General features: G+C 30.8%; 1 protein-coding gene across 7 annotated transcripts in view; it reads right to left on the reverse strand.

Annotated features, from left to right (window-relative positions):
• The window catches only part of LOC126758195 (voltage-dependent T-type calcium channel subunit alpha-1H), a 257,600-nt gene that overhangs the window by 44,483 nt on the left and 194,195 nt on the right, over window positions 1-18,922 (reverse strand). For 4 of the 7 annotated variants that reach the window (XM_050472312.1, XM_050472310.1, XM_050472306.1 and 1 more), the window contains 5 exons: window positions 13,851-14,092; window positions 6,986-7,676; window positions 4,755-4,778; window positions 3,950-4,165; window positions 1,650-2,398 (listed from right to left, as the gene is read on the reverse strand). In XM_050472312.1, coding sequence (XP_050328269.1) covers window positions 1,650-2,398; window positions 3,950-4,165; window positions 4,755-4,778; window positions 6,986-7,676; window positions 13,851-14,092 — 1,922 coding nt within the window. The remainder of the gene's footprint in view (window positions 1-1,649; window positions 2,399-3,949; window positions 4,166-4,754; window positions 4,779-6,985; window positions 7,677-13,850; window positions 14,093-18,922) is intronic. The other 3 variants (XM_050472307.1, XM_050472308.1, XM_050472311.1) reach the window with 3 other exon arrangements.

The following is an 18,922-nucleotide window of genomic DNA, read 5'->3' on the forward strand; positions in this document are numbered from 1 at the left end:
TGACAGTTATTATTTTGAACAATTTGGAGTTTTGTGGCCTCAGCGTGGATTCATTTTGGTGCAATAAGAACATAGAACGGTGACGTATTCTCAATTTTAAAATATTTGTGTAATTTTCTTTAAGTTCTCCCCTTTCATTCGTTCTCAAAATAGTAATTTTTACAGCGTATTATGGCTTCAAATACATTTGGGTCACCACTTTGGTTCAAACCTCGTTTTGTACTGCATATTTTTTGATTTCAAGCCTTTTCTAGACCTTTTCTACATTTACTTGTTGGGTATCAATATATTCTTAGCTTCCTTTAACGTTTATTTGTAATTAAAAGTCTACAAGTGATAGATGAGGGTTCCGAGGTTTAAAGAGGAAAGTATCCATAGAGATCAATTTGAGCTCTCTGAACTTATATCAAGTCAATATCATCAAAAAATTTGAGAAATATTTTCAGAACTCTTTTTTTTCGAGCTAGTAGTCTTCTTCCATAGGTACTTTTGTTCTAAAACGGTTTTGGTCCAGAAATAAGAAGATGATGAATGTCGAGTAACCATCGAAGCAATTGAGACTTATAAATTGCACAAAAAATTTTGAAATTGGTCTCTACAATATGCTTTTTTTGAACTAAGAAGAGCCACAAATGTCTTTGAGCTCTAATCTAATAAATTTGGTCTGGTAGTAAGAAGATGCTCGTCGCCAGAGTAACATCGAAGGAAAAGTGTCCGCATTTGTATTAGTCTTTAAGGGTTCTCTAACGATCTTTAAGGATTTAGAATCATTTTTGTTTACTTAGTTGGCCACTGCGAGATAAATTGAAGCTACGTAGGTAGATGAGGTAGCTTCAGAAGCGTAGGAAGCGAAGGAGATTATCCATGTCCGATAGAGATATCTTCCAAACAGGTCTTATATGTCGATTAAGCTGATGTGACTACTTCGATTTGCTGAGACAGTATAATCGAAGCGTTTTCAAATAAGCTTAGATATTCTTTATACTGCTTTGGGCAAAAAATAGTAAGACTTTAAATAAATTCAGATTTTTAAAATTGTGAAACAATTTTTTGCTCTTAGTAGTATCTGTTGAAATCTCGTTAGACTTATACTTCTTCGTGAAAATATCTTACAAAGGTTCCAAAGAAGCTTGTAACCTTTTTGGTCTTCAAGGGTAGATAAAAAAATGATCAGTCGTCTAACTTTGCCTTGTAATTTCTTTTGTGAAAGTAATCGACAGGCGTGTGTTAGAAAAAAGGTTATCCTCCGCATTAGAAAGGTCTTTTATACATTTGTGTTTAGTTTAGAACACAGTGCTTGAGTTTCTCCAATATAAGTCTTTGAAAGCGGAATGACTTTCTTTCATACAGAAAAGGCGTAGGAGACAGACAGGGTAAACTCAAGATCGATATATGAAAAGATAAAGCTTTTTTAAGTTTAATCAAGCTTTCGAAAAAAATGCAGATTTGATTGCAGAGTTTATTCGATTTTCCTTGATTGAGTGATTTTTACCCGTTTTGACCACACGTCTAATAGATCGAGATTCGTAGATAGAAAACTTGATTTCAACTGGTGATTCGGACAAAGTTAGTGAATCGAAGCTCACCAAACCTCAATTCACTTCCATAGATATTCAACTTAGATTTTAAAATGCATATCTAGTACCCACCTGAGTATCACAATAATGCCGTCGAACACATTGAAACCATTCGCAATATAACGAAATGAACCTTCTGCCACCACCTTAAGCAACATCTCCACAGCGAATATCGCCGAGAAAACGATGTTACTCTTCTCCACAATGGCGGTCAAATAGTCGGGCTGCTTATGGTACTCAATACCCATAGAGAGTGTGTTAATGAGAATGGCCAACAGTATGCCTTGCTGAAAGTACTTATGCTCCACCAGCAGCTTTATGTAGCGACGCATCACACCGCAAACGCGCATCAGGCAACGATAAATGCTGATCACAATCTTGATCGGCTTCGAGTGCTGCTTCTTCTCGCCCAGCGGTGACAGCGCATTCTGGTATAAATCATAGCAACACGAGTAGTCTTCGATGTAGTTGCCGGTTGTTGTGTTGGCGGTGTTATTGCCCGCGCTGGTGTTGTTGTCCAAACGCTTGCGTTCGCTTATCACCTTTGTATTTGACTGTTGTTGTTGCTGTTTAATTAATTGTGACTGCTGGCGATTGTGTTGGTTCTTCAGCGCCTCAGCGGTATGTGGATCACAGCGCGCCAATGAGGTGTAAAACGATTCCAACGTACTCTGGCCGGTGGGTAGGGCCGCTGAAAAGGCCACAGAAAATGCTAAAAGCTCTTGACATGTCATCGCGTCGTGTATACCGAGTTCGGAGCAATCGGCGTACGGATTGGCGATGGTGCTGCCGCCGCTATTGATCGTTTGAGGGAGATTAACCTATGCGAGCGATTAAAGAGTGAAAGAGAGTCAGGTAATAATGTAGTGGGAAGTCAATGAAGAGAGCGCAATTAATTTTGAGAGCGAAATATAATTAAAGCGGAGAGTGTTAAGCACAAAAATATGTAAACGGATAGCAAAAAGTTAGAATACAAACTATTTACAACGAAATGGAATGAAATTAAGTTATTATTGTGATGTCATTATAACATATGAAACTTTGAAATAAGTTTAGAGGTGTTAGAATAGATGGAGATGTGATGTCATGAGAAGTAAGGACCAAAAATTTCTGATATTAGCCGTATAATACGAACTGAGGATATGAAATGATTTTAAAGGACATTATATGATAAGACATGATGTGATTTGATATCATATGAAGAGGTGTGCTTTGATTAGTACCGGTTGTGGGTGAAAAGTAATGGAGCAAACGTGATATTATGTTTAAAGGTACCATGTGATGTCACGCGATACGATTTGATGTGATGTGAACACAATTTTGTTTTAAGTAAAAATGGATAATGAAAGAAAATGCCGTAAAACAAATGCCACGATATGCCGTGGTATGACGTCCTATAATATGATGTGATGTCACGTGATATGCTATGAGGTGAAGTGGCAAAATATTTTTCTATTGAAATAAAATACAATAGAAGCGAAGTTTAAACTTTATACTTGGAAAGTTCGATATGATATGAACGTGGTGTGATATTTTGCTACACTACTAATTGATGCTACAGTCTTGCATGTATAAGTACATATGTTTGTATGTATATGGAATGACATTAAAAAGGCTTTAAAAATACATACATATACACTGTTTAAGGAGACGGAATTAATTAAATTTTTCTATCATGCGATGTCATATAATGATAAGTGATGTGATGAGAACTGGATGTGATGGCGAAAATATTTGTCGATTCAAATGAAAAGCTATTAAATTAGTTTTTAAAATGATAATTATATCATTATATGATTTAAATATAAGTGGTGCGATGTGATAGTGATGTGATATCATATGAAAAAAATTTAGCCAATCGAATTGAAAACATATTTTATTAGTCGTGAAAACGAAAAATAATTGTATATATTGAAGTGATGTCATGTGATGTGGTATCATATGATACAATATGAAGTGATGTAAAATCATATGATTTGAAATAACGCGAAATTGACATAAATTCATACAAAATGCATTAAAAAATTTTATAAATATTAATTTTTTTGTTTTTATTTTTGTTGTAAAAATGAAACATTAATATTATTTTTACTACACTGAAGGCAAATAGAAGAGAAAAGATGAACGTTTCGTATAGATCGACAAATAAATAAAATTTCAAGCAAAATATTTAACAATATGCAATATATACAGCAAATTCGCCAAAGGATTGAGATATTAATGAGAGGAGTAAAGAATTGCAAATAAAGTTGAAAAAAGCTCTAACGGTGAAAGCTTGCGAAGATGCTCGTAAAATAAACAAAATCAGTTATAGAGTTATGGCGAAGAGTTGGAAATGCGAATTTCCCACCTTCCAATTGCTTACGACTCACCTGCCATATGCTGCCATCACCAGCCTGCGTCATTTTCTCCGACGAGCACACGGTACCGCTCTTCTCTGCCACATTTGTTGTTGTTGTGCTTGGTATAGTTAACGGTTCGCTGATTGCAGGCGGTGTATGCAGCAGCACATATTCGTTGAACATCACCGATGGACGACGGCTAGCCGATGTGGGTGGACTGAGGAAGCCCGAGGTGCACGGATTGCTCTGCGGAGGGAAGGTGGGAGCGGAAGAAAAAAAGTAAAACACAAGTAAAGAAAAATGTGAAAAATTAAAAAATGTTGAGGAAAAATGTTGAAGAGGTTGGTTGGTTACATATGTAAGAAGAAAATGTGGATTAATTACATTTTATAATTTTAAATCTTTAAGAAAAAACTTTGCATAATTCTCAAGGTACCATAGCATTGGAATAAAAAAATGTAAGCTTTTGAACTTTGAGCTTCTACTAAATATTTATGTATAATTTCAACGGTAATTAGTTATATTTTAAGGTTATAATGTACATGTAGTTGACGGCAGATAAAGAGCGGGGTCAAACTTTTTACTATTCTTCGTGAAATTTTTACTATTTACAAATTTTGCTCTCAAAACTGTTGGGACTTGGTATGACTGACTTGGTGTAAGTGTAGAACATGTCAAGACGTGTTTTTAAAATTATTGCAAATATAAAAAAAGCAATTAAAAAATATGAAAGCAGTAGGTTGTATATTTACAGTGGTACAAATGTCTAAAATATTGCGTAAAAATTTTAACGGTAAAAATTATAAATACCAAAATCTACTTAATATATCTATACCTTGCCCAAGTTTCCCAACTGCAGCTAAATTGTTATGTAATCGATACAAGTAGTTTATGAAAAATATTTAGAAGTCGCCAAAATATATAAGAAATGGCATAAAATCGGGTAGTTGTGTATAGTTTTTTCGGTTGTGTGTTGTTTATAGGAATTTTTTGGTAAGAAGGCAACTGGCAAGAGTGTTTTCAGGCGCTTTTCCGTTATATTTTGTTTGGTAAAGTAATGTGTTTTCTTGACAATAGATTCTTGAATTGGCTTTTCAAAATTTGAAGGTTTGGTGTGGCTTTGTAGAATTTACAAATTCGATTTCTGCTGTTTATTTTTGGTGTTTTTTGATGTTTGTTTATAAAATTTGAAGTAATATAATATTTTAAAGGCACGTTGATTCAAATTATGAGCTAATAACTTAATAACATAAGCGAGTGAGAGGGAAAAGAGTACGCGTACTTCTAACCGCTGAACGCATTCCCTCAAACATTGCGTAAACACTGACATTTTTTGCTTTTGAATGTATCAGCAATCTTAAAAATCAAAATATCTATAGAAATGTTATCGATAATTATACCTTTAAAATGTATAAAATTGAATTTTGCACCGATAGAACCCTTAAAATTTATATATTTCACGAAAAATATGGATAAAAATTCTAACCGATTAATTTTTTTATCGATAACTTTTAAGATTCATAAATTTTTTTCATTGGAATATTTTTTATTGAATCAATAAATTTAAAAATATTTTGTAACCTTAAATGAATTACTAAAAGCAAAAGTTAATCGATTTTCTTAAATGTTGATACAATAAATAGACGAAAAAATATCGATAAAAGTTATCGTATAAGCCATCGATAACTCTTAAGATTTATATGTTTATTTTCATAGAAAATGTTTTTTGGAACAACAAATTTAAAAATATTTATAACCTTAATGTAATTAGTAAAAGCAAAAGTTAAACGATTTTCTCAAATGTTGGTACAGTAAAACTTAGAAATTCTAGAAGTAAACCTGCCACTTAAAATATTTTATCAATTTTACTCTGTCTAAATAGTAAAATCTATAGTTATCGATAACTAAAACCCAATTTTTTTATCGGTATAACAGAAAATCGATATTGATATATCGCCATAAATACGAAAAATTCAAAATTTTCGAACCTTTAACCTCATGTTGTTGGCATTTTTATTTGTTGTAAAGATAGAAATTCACAGTTATCGAAAACTTAGATGTATCGATAAATACTCAGAATTTACAATCGTTGAATTTATAAAAACTTGCAGAACCCGGCTTAAACATAAAAAACAACAGTTATTGATAACTTTTAGCAGTTCAAAAATTATACATTCCGAATATTTATTCAATATATCGAAAAAAAGTATTTATTTAATATATCGATAAATACTCAGAATGTATAAGTTTTGAACTGCTAAAATCGTTTTGTATCGTATTGTATTCTTATAAGAATCGAGTAAAATCTAAGCATAGAAGCTTACATATATTGATAACTAAAACTCTTTTGATATATCGATAAATAGTCAGAAATAATTAATTTTGAGTTTGTCAAAGGTTTTTAAAACTATATTAGCATTTTTTCTCTTCCTAAACCTATACATCTACAGTTATCGATAAAAAAATCGATTAATTTAGCTTATCGTTTTTTTGTTATAGCGATAAGTTCTCAGAACTTATAATCTTTGAGCTGCTCAAAGCTTTACGGTATTATGTTCTTATAGAAACCGCGTAAAATCGCAGCATAGAAATTTACACTAATTGATTTTCGATATATCGATTAATACTAATAAAAAATTTATTTTGAATTTGTGTAAGATTTACAGTGCTATATTTGCATTTCTGCTCTTCTTAAACCTACATATCTACAGTTATCGATAACAAAAAAATCGATTAATTTAGTTTATCGACTAATTTCTACAGCGATAAGTACTCAGGGTTTATAATTTTTCAATTTTTAAAAATGCAACAGGATAGTATTTTTATTTCTACTCTGCCCTAATATACTACAAGATATTTACAATTATCGATAGCTGATAATAGACCGATAAATATTCAGAATTTCAAATTTTTGAATTCATGAAAATTTTGCCGAATGCATTTTTACTCGTCTAAACATAGACATTTATACTTATCGATAATTAAAAATCGATAAATAGTTGAATCATCGTGCCTTTTTTTTAACAAAAAAGCAAAATTATATAATTTCTACTAAACAAAACTCACAATTAATTGCTCCGAATCACCATTGGAGGGAAATTTCAGTAAAATCGTTTTCTGCTGTCCCGCCGGCTGTTGACCCTGCCCCAGCGTCTGCGCTTGTTGCTTGGCCACATCCGGTGTCAAGTGATTTGAAGACTTCTTCAGGTTGGAATTGCGTGTTGTATGCTCCAATGATTGCACAGAATTCTCCGAAGAGGAATGTTGTTGCTGTTGCTGCGACGACTGTGCTTGTTGTTGTTGCTGGCCGACCACACTTATATTGTTATTATTGATGCTATGCGGTAAACCAGTGTTGGCAGTGCCATTTATTAGCGGTGTCGTTGTGCCACTCATTGGCAGCGCCAGTGTAGAAGACGCCGCCGTCGCCGCTGTGGTTGCTGCTGCCGCTGCTGTTGGCGGTGTTGGCGTTAATATGGTGTTGGTTGCTGTTGTTGTTGCATGACTGCGCGTGCCATTAGCCACAGCAGCAGCGCTGCCTCCACCACCATTATTGTTGTTGTTGCTGCTGTTGCTTACATTATTATTGTTGGAATTCAGCGGCACCATGACGGTGATCATTTGATCCTGTATACTCGACGGCTTGCGATTGCCATACTTGGGGCACTTCGGGTGGTGGCATTTGATGCGCGACGGTGAGAATGTCAAATTGTCGGCGTTCGGCAGCAAACCTTCGTTGCGCTGTTGTTTTTGGTATCTGTTGCATGCATTTTTGTTGTTGTTGTTGTTCATTTGAGCGCACATTGTTAATTATTTTGTCGTTGATTTATGACAGTTGACGGAAGTTGTTTGACATTTGAAGAGTTCGCGCGTGTGTGTTTGGATTTTCGCAGCGTCGGCGCGCACACGAGCGGCAATTTGTTGACATTTGACATGTGTGCACAGTTATTTGTCAGTTGTGCAAATTTGCGTCAGTTTATCGCCATTTCATTGTGCATGGATGGCATGCATGTCATTTCGGTTGCATTGTTGTTGACGTTTGCCAAGTTTTTTGTTGGTTTTTTTGTCGTTTGTTCGAATGAAAGAAGCATAAATAGAGAGCAGAGTGTAAATATTAGTGTCACATTTCAGCTGAAATTTCATTTCAAAAATTTTGCTCTTGTTTTTTGCTTGAGTGTAGAGCACTCTCATGCCTGACTGATTGACTGACTGACTGACTGACTGATTGTCTGCTTTAGTTTGTTTTTGGATCGCTGTGTCTGTAGCAAGTGTCGGCTTGGTTGTGTGAATTGTTAGTGGGATTTCTTTTGGTGATAAAAACATACAAGCTTATAAAAGTGTGTATATTTGGTTTGATATTGTAATATGTATGAGTTTATATAAAAAAATGTATTTTTCGTGCATGAAAAATCCGTTAGGCTAGTGAAAGTAGCACAAATCATGTTATCAAGGCAGCTACGAGCCCGAAGACGGTAAAAAAGTTGAAGCCTCAGCTCAATTTGTTGTAGAAAAGGAACTTTTATCATAATATGGAACTACTTGCCACTTTCCAAATGAAAGATATTCGGTCACTAATGCCGAGTTGAAGCTAGAAAAACTTGACTGAAAAAAAACCTTTAGCATGGGAACCAAGTCTTAGATATTCATGGTACTACAGGTAAAAAATATCGAAGAAAAGCCCAGCAAAAATGGCAGAAAACTAATAAAGACGTGTATGCTTCTTCGAGGTAGTAGAATTAATTATAAGAGGTGAACTCCGGCAACACTAACTTTTTCTGACACGCAAGTTGATGCTGTCAATCGCATTTTTATATTTTTTTCTACAGCTCGATACCAAAACGATCTGATTGAAGCGTATAAGATACTACTCATATACTTACAAGTATATAGCCAGAATATAAATATATATATTCTTATATATGGCTCAGACATTCAGAAATCTTTGCAGAGCAATAAACCTATGCTCATTAGTTAACAATAGACTTCTCTTCAGAGTTCGAACGTATATACAGAACTTTTTCAAATACTTGAGTTCTAAAAACTCATTAGTCAGCAACTCCACAAAGATTGGTCTACCTTTCACAGAAACAGTATCTTCGCAAAATCATGCTTCAAAAATTAAAATGCCAAAGATCTGCAGTAAATCTTGTAATCTCGCTATGATAATCACTCGGTTCCTGCACACCATAATATAATATATTCCCATGTTTATTCAATCAAATTCAAGTTGTGAGGAGTTTTATATATATTATGAATTGCTTGACGAATGTCTGTAGACATTTCTTCGTTAGCGTTTTTGTGAACTTGTGGAATACTTCCAACGAGTCGTATCAGCACTGAGTAAATTAGATCGCATATAGTACATAATAGAGGCTTCTTCACTCAGTGCGAATTGCTAGATAAAGCTGTTTGTAGTTCTCCGCTGAAGAAAGGCGTGTTTTTATTTCATTACTGTTTAACGGACGTCAGCTGTCACAATAAAGGAGATTCTAAAGCATTTTTGGGAACGTCAACCTTGAGTTAATCGCTCGACAGAGATTTGGTTTGAACCAAAACTTGAGATGATTACTTTACGTACATAGGACTTATACTATGATTGGCAAAATTCATTCATTATGGTAAACGAAGTTTGACACGAGTTTTTCACCGTGAACAGTTTGGTTTTTAAGTGGTTGAAAATAACTTCAAAAATACAACCCTGTCACCGTATTTCACTGAATTTAAATAGTGAGAAATTCGATTACGTGTTCTAAGGTTTGACGCTTTTGTACTGTGTATGAATATGTGAAGCAGAAATATTCTTATGGAAATTTGAAATGATGAATTTTAAGCTAAGGTTTTTCAAAAATTTGTTTTGGTGATTTGAAATGGTTTTCTCTCTGTTCTAAGTTCGTGTATGAATAAAAGCAGTTGTAAGTACTATAAATGTTGGAAGCTTTTAGATTTAGAGTAATCTTTCAATGTCATTTTAAATTTGTAATTAATTACATATTTCTGCTAAAAAAAATAAAATAGTTTTTCAAATAAGAGTTGGAAATATTTAAAAAAAAAAATTGAAAATATTAAAAATATGATTGGAAATCGTTTTTCAAAGAATATTGACATATTTTCAATTTAATTGGAAATATATTTTTTTAATAAAATTAATTCCATATTTTTTCCGAATTAAAAAATTTATATATCAAAAAAAAAATGAAATAATTGCCAAAAAAATCTTGGAAAATTTCTATTTTTATAGAATATATGTATATTTTTTTTGTAATTTTAAATAATTTGGAATTTGATTTTCAATGAAATAAATATCCAATTTTTTTGAATTAAAAATATAAAGTAAAAAAAAAAAAATTGAAAATATTTCTTTCATTTAATATTTTTGTTTTATCATAACATATTTTTTCTAATAAAAACAATAAAATTCTTTTTCAAAATAAGTTGGAAATACTTAAAAAAAATTGAAAATATTTAAAAACAACGGTTGGAAATATTTTTCAAAGAATATTGAAATAGTTTATATTTTTTGGAAATATTTCTTTTTTAATAAATAATTTCCATATTTTTTCTGAATTAAAATATATAAATATTTAAAATATTTTTCCAAAAAAAGATAGGACATTTTTTTATTGTTATTGAATATATTTTCTGCTTGTAATTTCAAATAAATTGTAATTTGGAAATAAAATTAAAAAAATTTCATATTTTTTATAATAGAAAAATTTAAATTATTTTTCAAAAAATAATCGAAAATATTGAAAAAAAAGATTGGAAATATATTTTCAAAAAATAATTGAAAAGGTTGAAAATAAATTTTCAAAAAATATTGAAGTATTTTTAAAAAATATAAAAATATTTTTATTTTTGTTTAAATATTTGTCATTTGAAATAAATTTAATATTTTTTTGAATTAAAAAATTCAAATATTAAAGAAAAATTGAAAATATTTTTCGAAAAAGAAAAGATTGGAGATATTTTTTTTTATTTTTATTGAATTTGTTTTTTCGTAATTACAAATAAATTTCAGTTTGAAAAAAAATTAAATTTAATACATATTTTTTTCTAATTAAAAATTTAAATATTAAAAAAAATTTTATGTCTTTTTCATTTAAAATTTTTGTTTTGTCATTTGAAATAAATTCCAACTTTTCGCTAATAAAAGAATTTAAAAAAACATTGAATTATTTTTATTTTTATTGGAATTATTTCTAATTTATTGTATATTCATATATTTTTTGTAATTGCAAATAAAAAAAAATTAAAAAAATCATTAATTTTTTTTATTAAAAAATTTATATTATATTTAAATTTTTGAAATAATTTTATTTTTATTTAAATATTTGCCGTTTGAAATAAATTCTATGTTATTTCCAGTCAAAAAATTTAAATATATTTTTTTAACATTTCCAATGTTGTCTTTGTTTGTTTGAAAATTGCTTATTTTTGCATCAACGACTTTTTCTAATTAATAGAAAGTAATTAAAATCCAGTTGACTCTGCTGAATTTCACTTGCAAATGCTTCTATTTAGCATACACGACTATTCACACAACAACAACATCAAATGCTGAATGGTGAAAAAATTGCAAGAATATGTTTGGTTGTTTGTCTTTATATGTATGTGCGTGTGTGCGTGTTTTCAAAAATCCTATGCAAAATACTTGTTATTCAAAAAGTTTGCACTCAATATTTCACTAAATCAATATTTTACTATTAACTAACTCACTAACTAAGGACCATAAATAAGTAGATAAATGCCAACTGCATGCAAAGTTCACTTTTTTATACAAAGTACATACATACATATGTACACATATCAGTTTGTATATAAATTATTTGTAAAATATGAAAATAAAATGCTTTCATAAGCAAAAAGCAAATAACTTTAATTAACTGGAACTAAACAAGCGAACGCAACACAAAGCAAGTAATATTTGCCACATAAGCTAAATAAAATTTTTTATATTAAAAATCATATAAAAATATTAATAAAAATAATAACTGTAGAAATAAGTAATTAAAATAGCGTACAGTCAGTAGTTTCTCTTTACGTTGTGCCACATTTTGTGTAGTGCCTATAGAGTGGTTATTCAGAATTTTTGTGGCATACTTTTGGGAGTTATAATAAAAAATTTTGATTTTTCTGTCATTGAAGTTTTTAAATCATGATATTTACGCAGTAAATATTGAAATATTTAAAATTTGTTAAGTTTTTTTTATAACTGCTTGCTTTACGACAAGTACTGCCTACATTTAGGAGCTGTATACAATTTAGTACTATGCATATAGCTATATTTGTTGTTTTGATAAAAAAATTTGATAGAAAAATCAATTTTTTGGGACTAACTGTGCATTTCGCGTTGAATTTAGTTTTAAATTTGGAGTTTGTACTGCATACATTTAGGCGCTTTAAAAAACTTGAAAGTAAATAATTGATTTTAATAAGTTTATACACTTTTTTGACAGTATAATTTTGATTTGATAAAGATATATCAACTGGCCCTGTTGGCATACAAATATTTCGTTGCCTAACTTGAGGGGCGTTTAGTTGAATTATGCCTTTGTGGCCATTTAAGGGGCTTAGAACAATAACTGTAAGATTTTATTGTTTGCGAGTGTGCTATAATGCTATAATTTGCATTTCTGAAGCTAGACAACTTGAGAAGTTTTATGAATTTTTGTTTATTTACGAATCTTTTAAATTTTCGTAAAATTTTAGCTTTTTTAAATTCGTTCTGTTGAAAAATTTTAATTGTGTTCGAAAAAATATTTCATAATTGATTTGTAACGTGGCAGAACCTCTAACTGTTATTACTATTAATAAATGTGTTGCCTACTTTTAGGCTTTAAATTGAAACTAGTTTAACCACTCAAATACTGGTTTTGTTTACTCTGTTTTAACCTTACTCTACCAAATAAGGCGCACTATTGTGGTTTCCAAAATTTTTTGTTTTATTTTTAGCATAAATTTTTCCTTATTTTTTTTGTTATATTATCGTTTGATTTCGGCGCGATTTATTTTTATACTTTTAGGCCATTTGATGATATTGTTATATTTAAAATAAAATGTTTTTGTACCAAAAAGTGAATAGACTTGTGCAAGCAACGATGTGCCATTTTTTGTCCATAAATTCGTGATTTCGTTTTACATACTTTTAGGCGAATTAAATGATTTGACTTGCATTAAAATTAAAAGTGAGTACGAACGAATATTTTTGTGAAATGTGAGGTGTAAAAGAATTAATTTGCTTTTTATGCACGAAATTTGCATATTTTTAGGCCCCTGTGCTAGTTTTTATATTCATTTGCATACTACTAGGCGTATATTATATTTTTTAAAATAATTCTTATTAATTTGGCTTAAGGCTTACAGTTATGCATGTCCCAAACCTGGAAACATTAAACCTTTCGAATGTTAGCATATCTAGCTTGTTTGTGGCGATTTGGCGATTAGTTTGAAATCAAGGAAGACAACATTTTGAATTAGTTTTACAGAAAGTTAGCATTTCCAGCTTATTTGCAGCTATCTTTCTATATTTGCATCCTAAGTATCGTAACTTTTTAATTGACCGAAGAAAACTGTTATGCGCATTTCATAGTGTGCTCTATTTTTAATCAGTCTTGTTTCCTCAATTCCCTAAATCCTTCTATTTAATGATAAATATTGATAAATTCGACTACCCCTTGCATAAATTAAGGGATTACGTAATAATGTCTTTAATATACATGTGTATTAGTAACGCTCTAACAAATGAATTTGGGTTGGGTTAGTAAGCTATCTACTTTTATGCTCACGCATTAACGAAACGAATCGAACGCAAATACAAATTTCTATTTTTCGGATAGTTTCTTGAACAATTTTTTTCTTGTTGAGGGAGGTTTACTGTAACTGAAAGTATCACGAAACAAATATAATCAAATCAAAACATTAATTATCATACTTATATAATCTGTACTTCTTTAACATGCGTCGCTTGAAACGCCGCCAAAGATGCGCTATATATTTGACAATCTCCGCATAGCAGGTGGCCGGCTCTGAGTTATTGGTGCTGGACGCCAGTGTTGAGGTGGATGTGTAGCGTGCGCGCTCCTGTCGCATGCGTTCCATTTCGCGTTTTTTCGTCTCCGAAAATTGTGTAGCAATGACGACGAGGCAGAGGTTGATCATGAAGAAGGAGCCAATCTGTGAAGAGAGAGCAAGAGATGAGAAAATTAGTTACGAGGTGTATGAGAATTACCAGTTATTTTCTACATGCTTGTGTAGCATACATTTAGGCGTACATTTTTGTTCGTTATGATAAAATTTTCTATAAACTGTATTTTTTTTTATTTTTTATATAATTTTTATTATTTAAAATCAGTTAGGTAGCCTGGTATGACTTGTGTTTACTTTTTTCTCCAATAGACGCTTTTCGTAGCTGCTTTAATTATAATTATATAACATTTAAATTCAGTATTCTTACAAAACGAGTAAAAAAAGATTATGCTGCTTACTTTTAGGCTGTGAAATGCTAGAATTGGAATTTCATTTCGCCAAGGAAAATAACTGTTTAACTTTTAGTATGAGTAAATTTAGAATTTGTTCAATTGCGGGTCTTAAAAATATTATTAGAATATTTTAAACATTTTTGGTTTCTATTTAATTTACATAGCTAAGATTATTAAAAAACTCAATTTATGTCAAAAATACTGCATAATTTTAGGTGCCATTAATATCATTATAAATGGTTCTTCCAATATGTTCAGTAGCATTCCGACAAAACTAACTACAGAAAATAGATAAAAAATATTTTTTTTTTAAATATGCTGCATACATTTAGGCTTTTGTATAGTAAAATTAAAGTTTTTTTAAGTTTCCTTTTAGATGTTTGCAGCAAATCTTTAAAATTTTTATCTAAGAAATTTTATTTCGCAAAAGAAAATAACTGTTGCATACTTTTAGTATGAGAAAATTTAGAGTTTGTTCAATTATTCAATATTCAACATTTATAGTTTATTATATTTCTATTTAAATGCTAAAATTGTTAGGAAATTTAATTTAGAACAAAAATATTGCATACTTTTAGGAGATAATAGCATAAGCTATTATTTGTATTATAGTTGCATGTTCCATTACGTTTTGTAGCATTTCAACAAAAATAACTACTGAAACTAAAACGGAAATATTTTTTTTAAATAAATACATTGCATACCTTTAGGCGTTATGAGAAAATTAATTTACCAATGCAATATTTCTGACAGCATCTATCTTGTCAGCGCTTAAGTTCAATTGAAGATTAATTTAAAATATATATTAGTAGCTGCATACTTCTAGGCGTTTTGGGGTTTATTGCTCAAATCACTGCATTCTTGTATTAAAATTTTATATTTCGACAGCTTTTAAATAATACATGCCTACCCTGTTCACTCCAGGCGCTTCGTATTTATATAAACATGCATACTTTTAGGCGCACAGGCATTTTGTTATGCTTTGCAACTGTATTCAGCTGTTTTAGATATGATACTGAATATGGGTAAGCATATACTATGTTATGTTGTACTTTTGGCCACATTTTAATACATGCATATGTGAAATATTTTATTATTGCTTTTGTAATGCTTATTGCAATCCACAAACTTTTAATAGCTGCAATCTGCAATTGGTGTGTGTGTGTGTGTGTGTGCTTTCGACAACTGTTGAGCTGGGCGGTAGTTGTCGAGCACAGTTGTTGTAGTTGTTGTTGTAAGTGATGATGTGGTTGCGAATGCTAGTGTTTTTCTAGCTGCTGTTGTTGTTGTAAGTGCTGTTCTTTTTGTAACTGATGTTGTTGTAAATACTATTGTTTTTGTAACTCCTGTTGTTGTTGTAAGTGCTACTGCTTTTGTCACTGTTGTTGGTATTGTTGTTGTAAGTGTATTGTTTCTGAAATAGTTGTTGTTGTTGTAAAGACTATTGTTTTTGTAACTGCTGTTGTTTTTGTCACTGTTGTTGTTGTTGAAAGTACTACTGTTGCTGTAACTGTTTTTGTTGTTGTATATGAATACATTGCTGTTGTCAAAGTTTGCTACACTAAAATTTCGCTTCAACTTGCAGTGGTCAGTGCAAGCCACAACTCTTGCAAGCAGCTTAGTAGTGCTTTACTGCCGGTGCGGGGGCGTGGCAAAATTTTGGCCATTCTCTGTGTGGTATTTGGAGACTATCGAAGCTTTGCGTGTTTGAAGTGCATCGCACTTTTACATTCACATACATACACATATGTATATTGCATAACGCATTTATAATGCGAAAACTTTGTCCTGCAGTCGGCTGCTGACCGAGAAGTTGCAACAGATTTTCAAATTCTATTCTCATGTCGTTATTAAATTTACATTTTATCTTAGATTTACATATGCAACGCAGACATGCATGGATGTGTGGACATGTGTGCGCAGCTTGTTGACATGCTGAGGAATTATGGGCAATTGCAATTTGTGACCCATGTTGGCAATGAAATTTTCGTGCTCCAAAAACTTTTTAATTTACAATTTACCATACAAACAGTCAAACATTCAGACACTCAGTCCGTCAGTCAGTCAGTCGCACACTCGCTCGAAGTTTTTGCTGTCATTTAACAGTGTTCCATGCATGTGTGTGTATGCCGTAACTGTATTTTTGTTACATAGTTTGCCAGCTGTGTGGCTGTGTGGCTTGCTGGTGTGCCACACGTCGTATACGCAACATTTTACTTGTACTTTTCATTGTTTGCAGCTTTTATTTTTTCTGTCGAGCACTTGCGAATGCAAAGTCTGTTGCTGACAATTGCAGATTGCTTGGATAATTTTAATTTATTTTTATTTAACTTTGTGTCGACAAGTCTGCTTGACGGTCGAAAGTTTGTATGCGAGCGCTTGTATACAGGAAAATGTATTATGTAGCAGTTGCAGAGTTTGTAGGAAAATATTAAATAAATACTAATTTCATAATTTCATAAAAAATTTTACAAGTTTCTTGAAAACATTTCGTAGTCGAAAGCAGAAATTGTAGTGTGTTTTACAAATTTTCTGTTTTTTATTGCTGTGTAACAGTAATAATGCTTTGGAATGTTGCCAAAACGTGTGTAAGGTGGAAAGTTAAAAAAAAAAACAGACAGAAATAGCTTCTAGCAGGAAAAATTAAATTAAATGAAAATCTCTTTAAGAGCAACGAACAGACAAAAAAAAAATAAAATAAAAATAATCATAATAATAATGTGGCAACGTTGTGCCACTTTAACCAGCAGTTTTTTTAAATTAAAATTTCTTTCAAAGCAACGAAATGACACTTTTTCAAAAAAAAAAAATTATATTGCTAATAATGTGGCAACGCTGTACCGCTTTGACATACAAAATTTATATAAAAACTTGTCTTTTATAATTAAATTTTTACTAAATAATTTAGACAATTAAAGAAATAATAATAATTTCAATAATAATGTGGCAACGCTGTACCACTTTATGTAACTTGCAAAACCTTTATGAAAACACGTCTTTTATAATTAAATTTTTACTAAATAATTTAGACAATTAAAAAAATAATAATAGTTTCAATAATAAAGTGGCAACGCTGTACCGCTTTAACATACAAAATTTGTATAAAAACCAGTCTTTTATAATTAAATTTTTACTAAATAATTTAGACAATTAAAAAAATAATAATAGTTTCAATAATAAAGTGGCAACGCAGTGCTTTAACAAACAAAATTTGTATAAAAACCTGTCTTTTATAATTAAATTTTTACTAAATAATTTAGACAATTGAAAAAATAATAATAATTTCAATAATAATGTGGCAACGCTGTACCACTTTAACATTCAAAATTTGTATAAAAACACGTCTTTTATAATTAAATTTTTACCAAATAATTTAGACAATAAAAAAAATAGTCATAATTTCAATAATATTGTGGCAACGTTGTAGCGCTTTAACATACAAAATTTTTATAAAAACCTGTCTTCTATAATTAAATTTAATTGCAATTAAAAGTTTTATAGCCACTCTTCTGATGCTTAATAAAATTTTCAAGCTTTAAAATAAAATTTACACGTCTTAAAATTTGTGGCAACCCTGTGCAATATTTATTAATTATACTCTATATATTGTATAATTGAAAGCTATTCTGAAAAAAGTTGTCAGTTGCAAAAAATAAATAGTAATAAAATAAAATTCTGGTGGCAACCTTTTAAAATATATATTTTTTTTGAATAACGGGTAATATTAAGATGGCGTGAGCTTTTCAGTTACTAAAAAAAATATTTTGTTTTTAAAACAATGCAGTTCCTACTGAACCTTAATTTTACCTCAAAGCGTATTAAGTTAAAAAAACAAAAACATATAAATATATCCATAACACCACAGATTTAACTCCCCTACACGAAAAAGTTGCGCAAAGTTGTGCCAAATGTCGAAATCTCACGCAAATTTCATCAAAGACTTAACTTGGAGGCTGCTTAAAACAATAGCTTTGTTTTTCGTAGCCTACTTTAAGGCGCGCACCCCTAAAAACCATATTAAACCAACGCCACACGAAAAAACTGTTTGAAACAGTGACAACCGCAGAAACTTTTCACTGCTTCACTACGACAAAAACCAAAACAACAATAAAAGCAAAGTTAAGTGTATAAACAACAAACATAAATTTAATGAAAAACGATAAAAAGAAAATATTAACGAAAAGTAGCTTAATCTCAACAAGAGCAAGAACGAAAATACGTTAAATACAGTGTTGGCAGCAAAAAAAGTATTCAAGAACTTTTTATGCAAAAGTATGGATGAAGAAATCGAATGGTTTTGGTAATGTGAGAGTGTAATGAGCATGCGAGGAGAGTGAGAAGGGGATGTAGTAGAAATGGTTTAACTGGAAAGGTAGTTATTGGGGTTCTGTACTTATCTAACTTTGCCGTACTAGTTTTTTGATAACTCTAACATGATATTTAGTCTCATTACCTTGGTTTCCAACGAATAAGTGTGCATAAAGATGAAACCCATTTTTCCTTATCCCATAAAACCTCTTTCATT

Source organism: Bactrocera neohumeralis, chromosome 5 (genome assembly GCF_024586455.1).
Source record: "Bactrocera neohumeralis isolate Rockhampton chromosome 5, APGP_CSIRO_Bneo_wtdbg2-racon-allhic-juicebox.fasta_v2, whole genome shotgun sequence".
NCBI lineage: Eukaryota > Metazoa > Arthropoda > Insecta > Diptera > Tephritidae > Bactrocera > Bactrocera neohumeralis.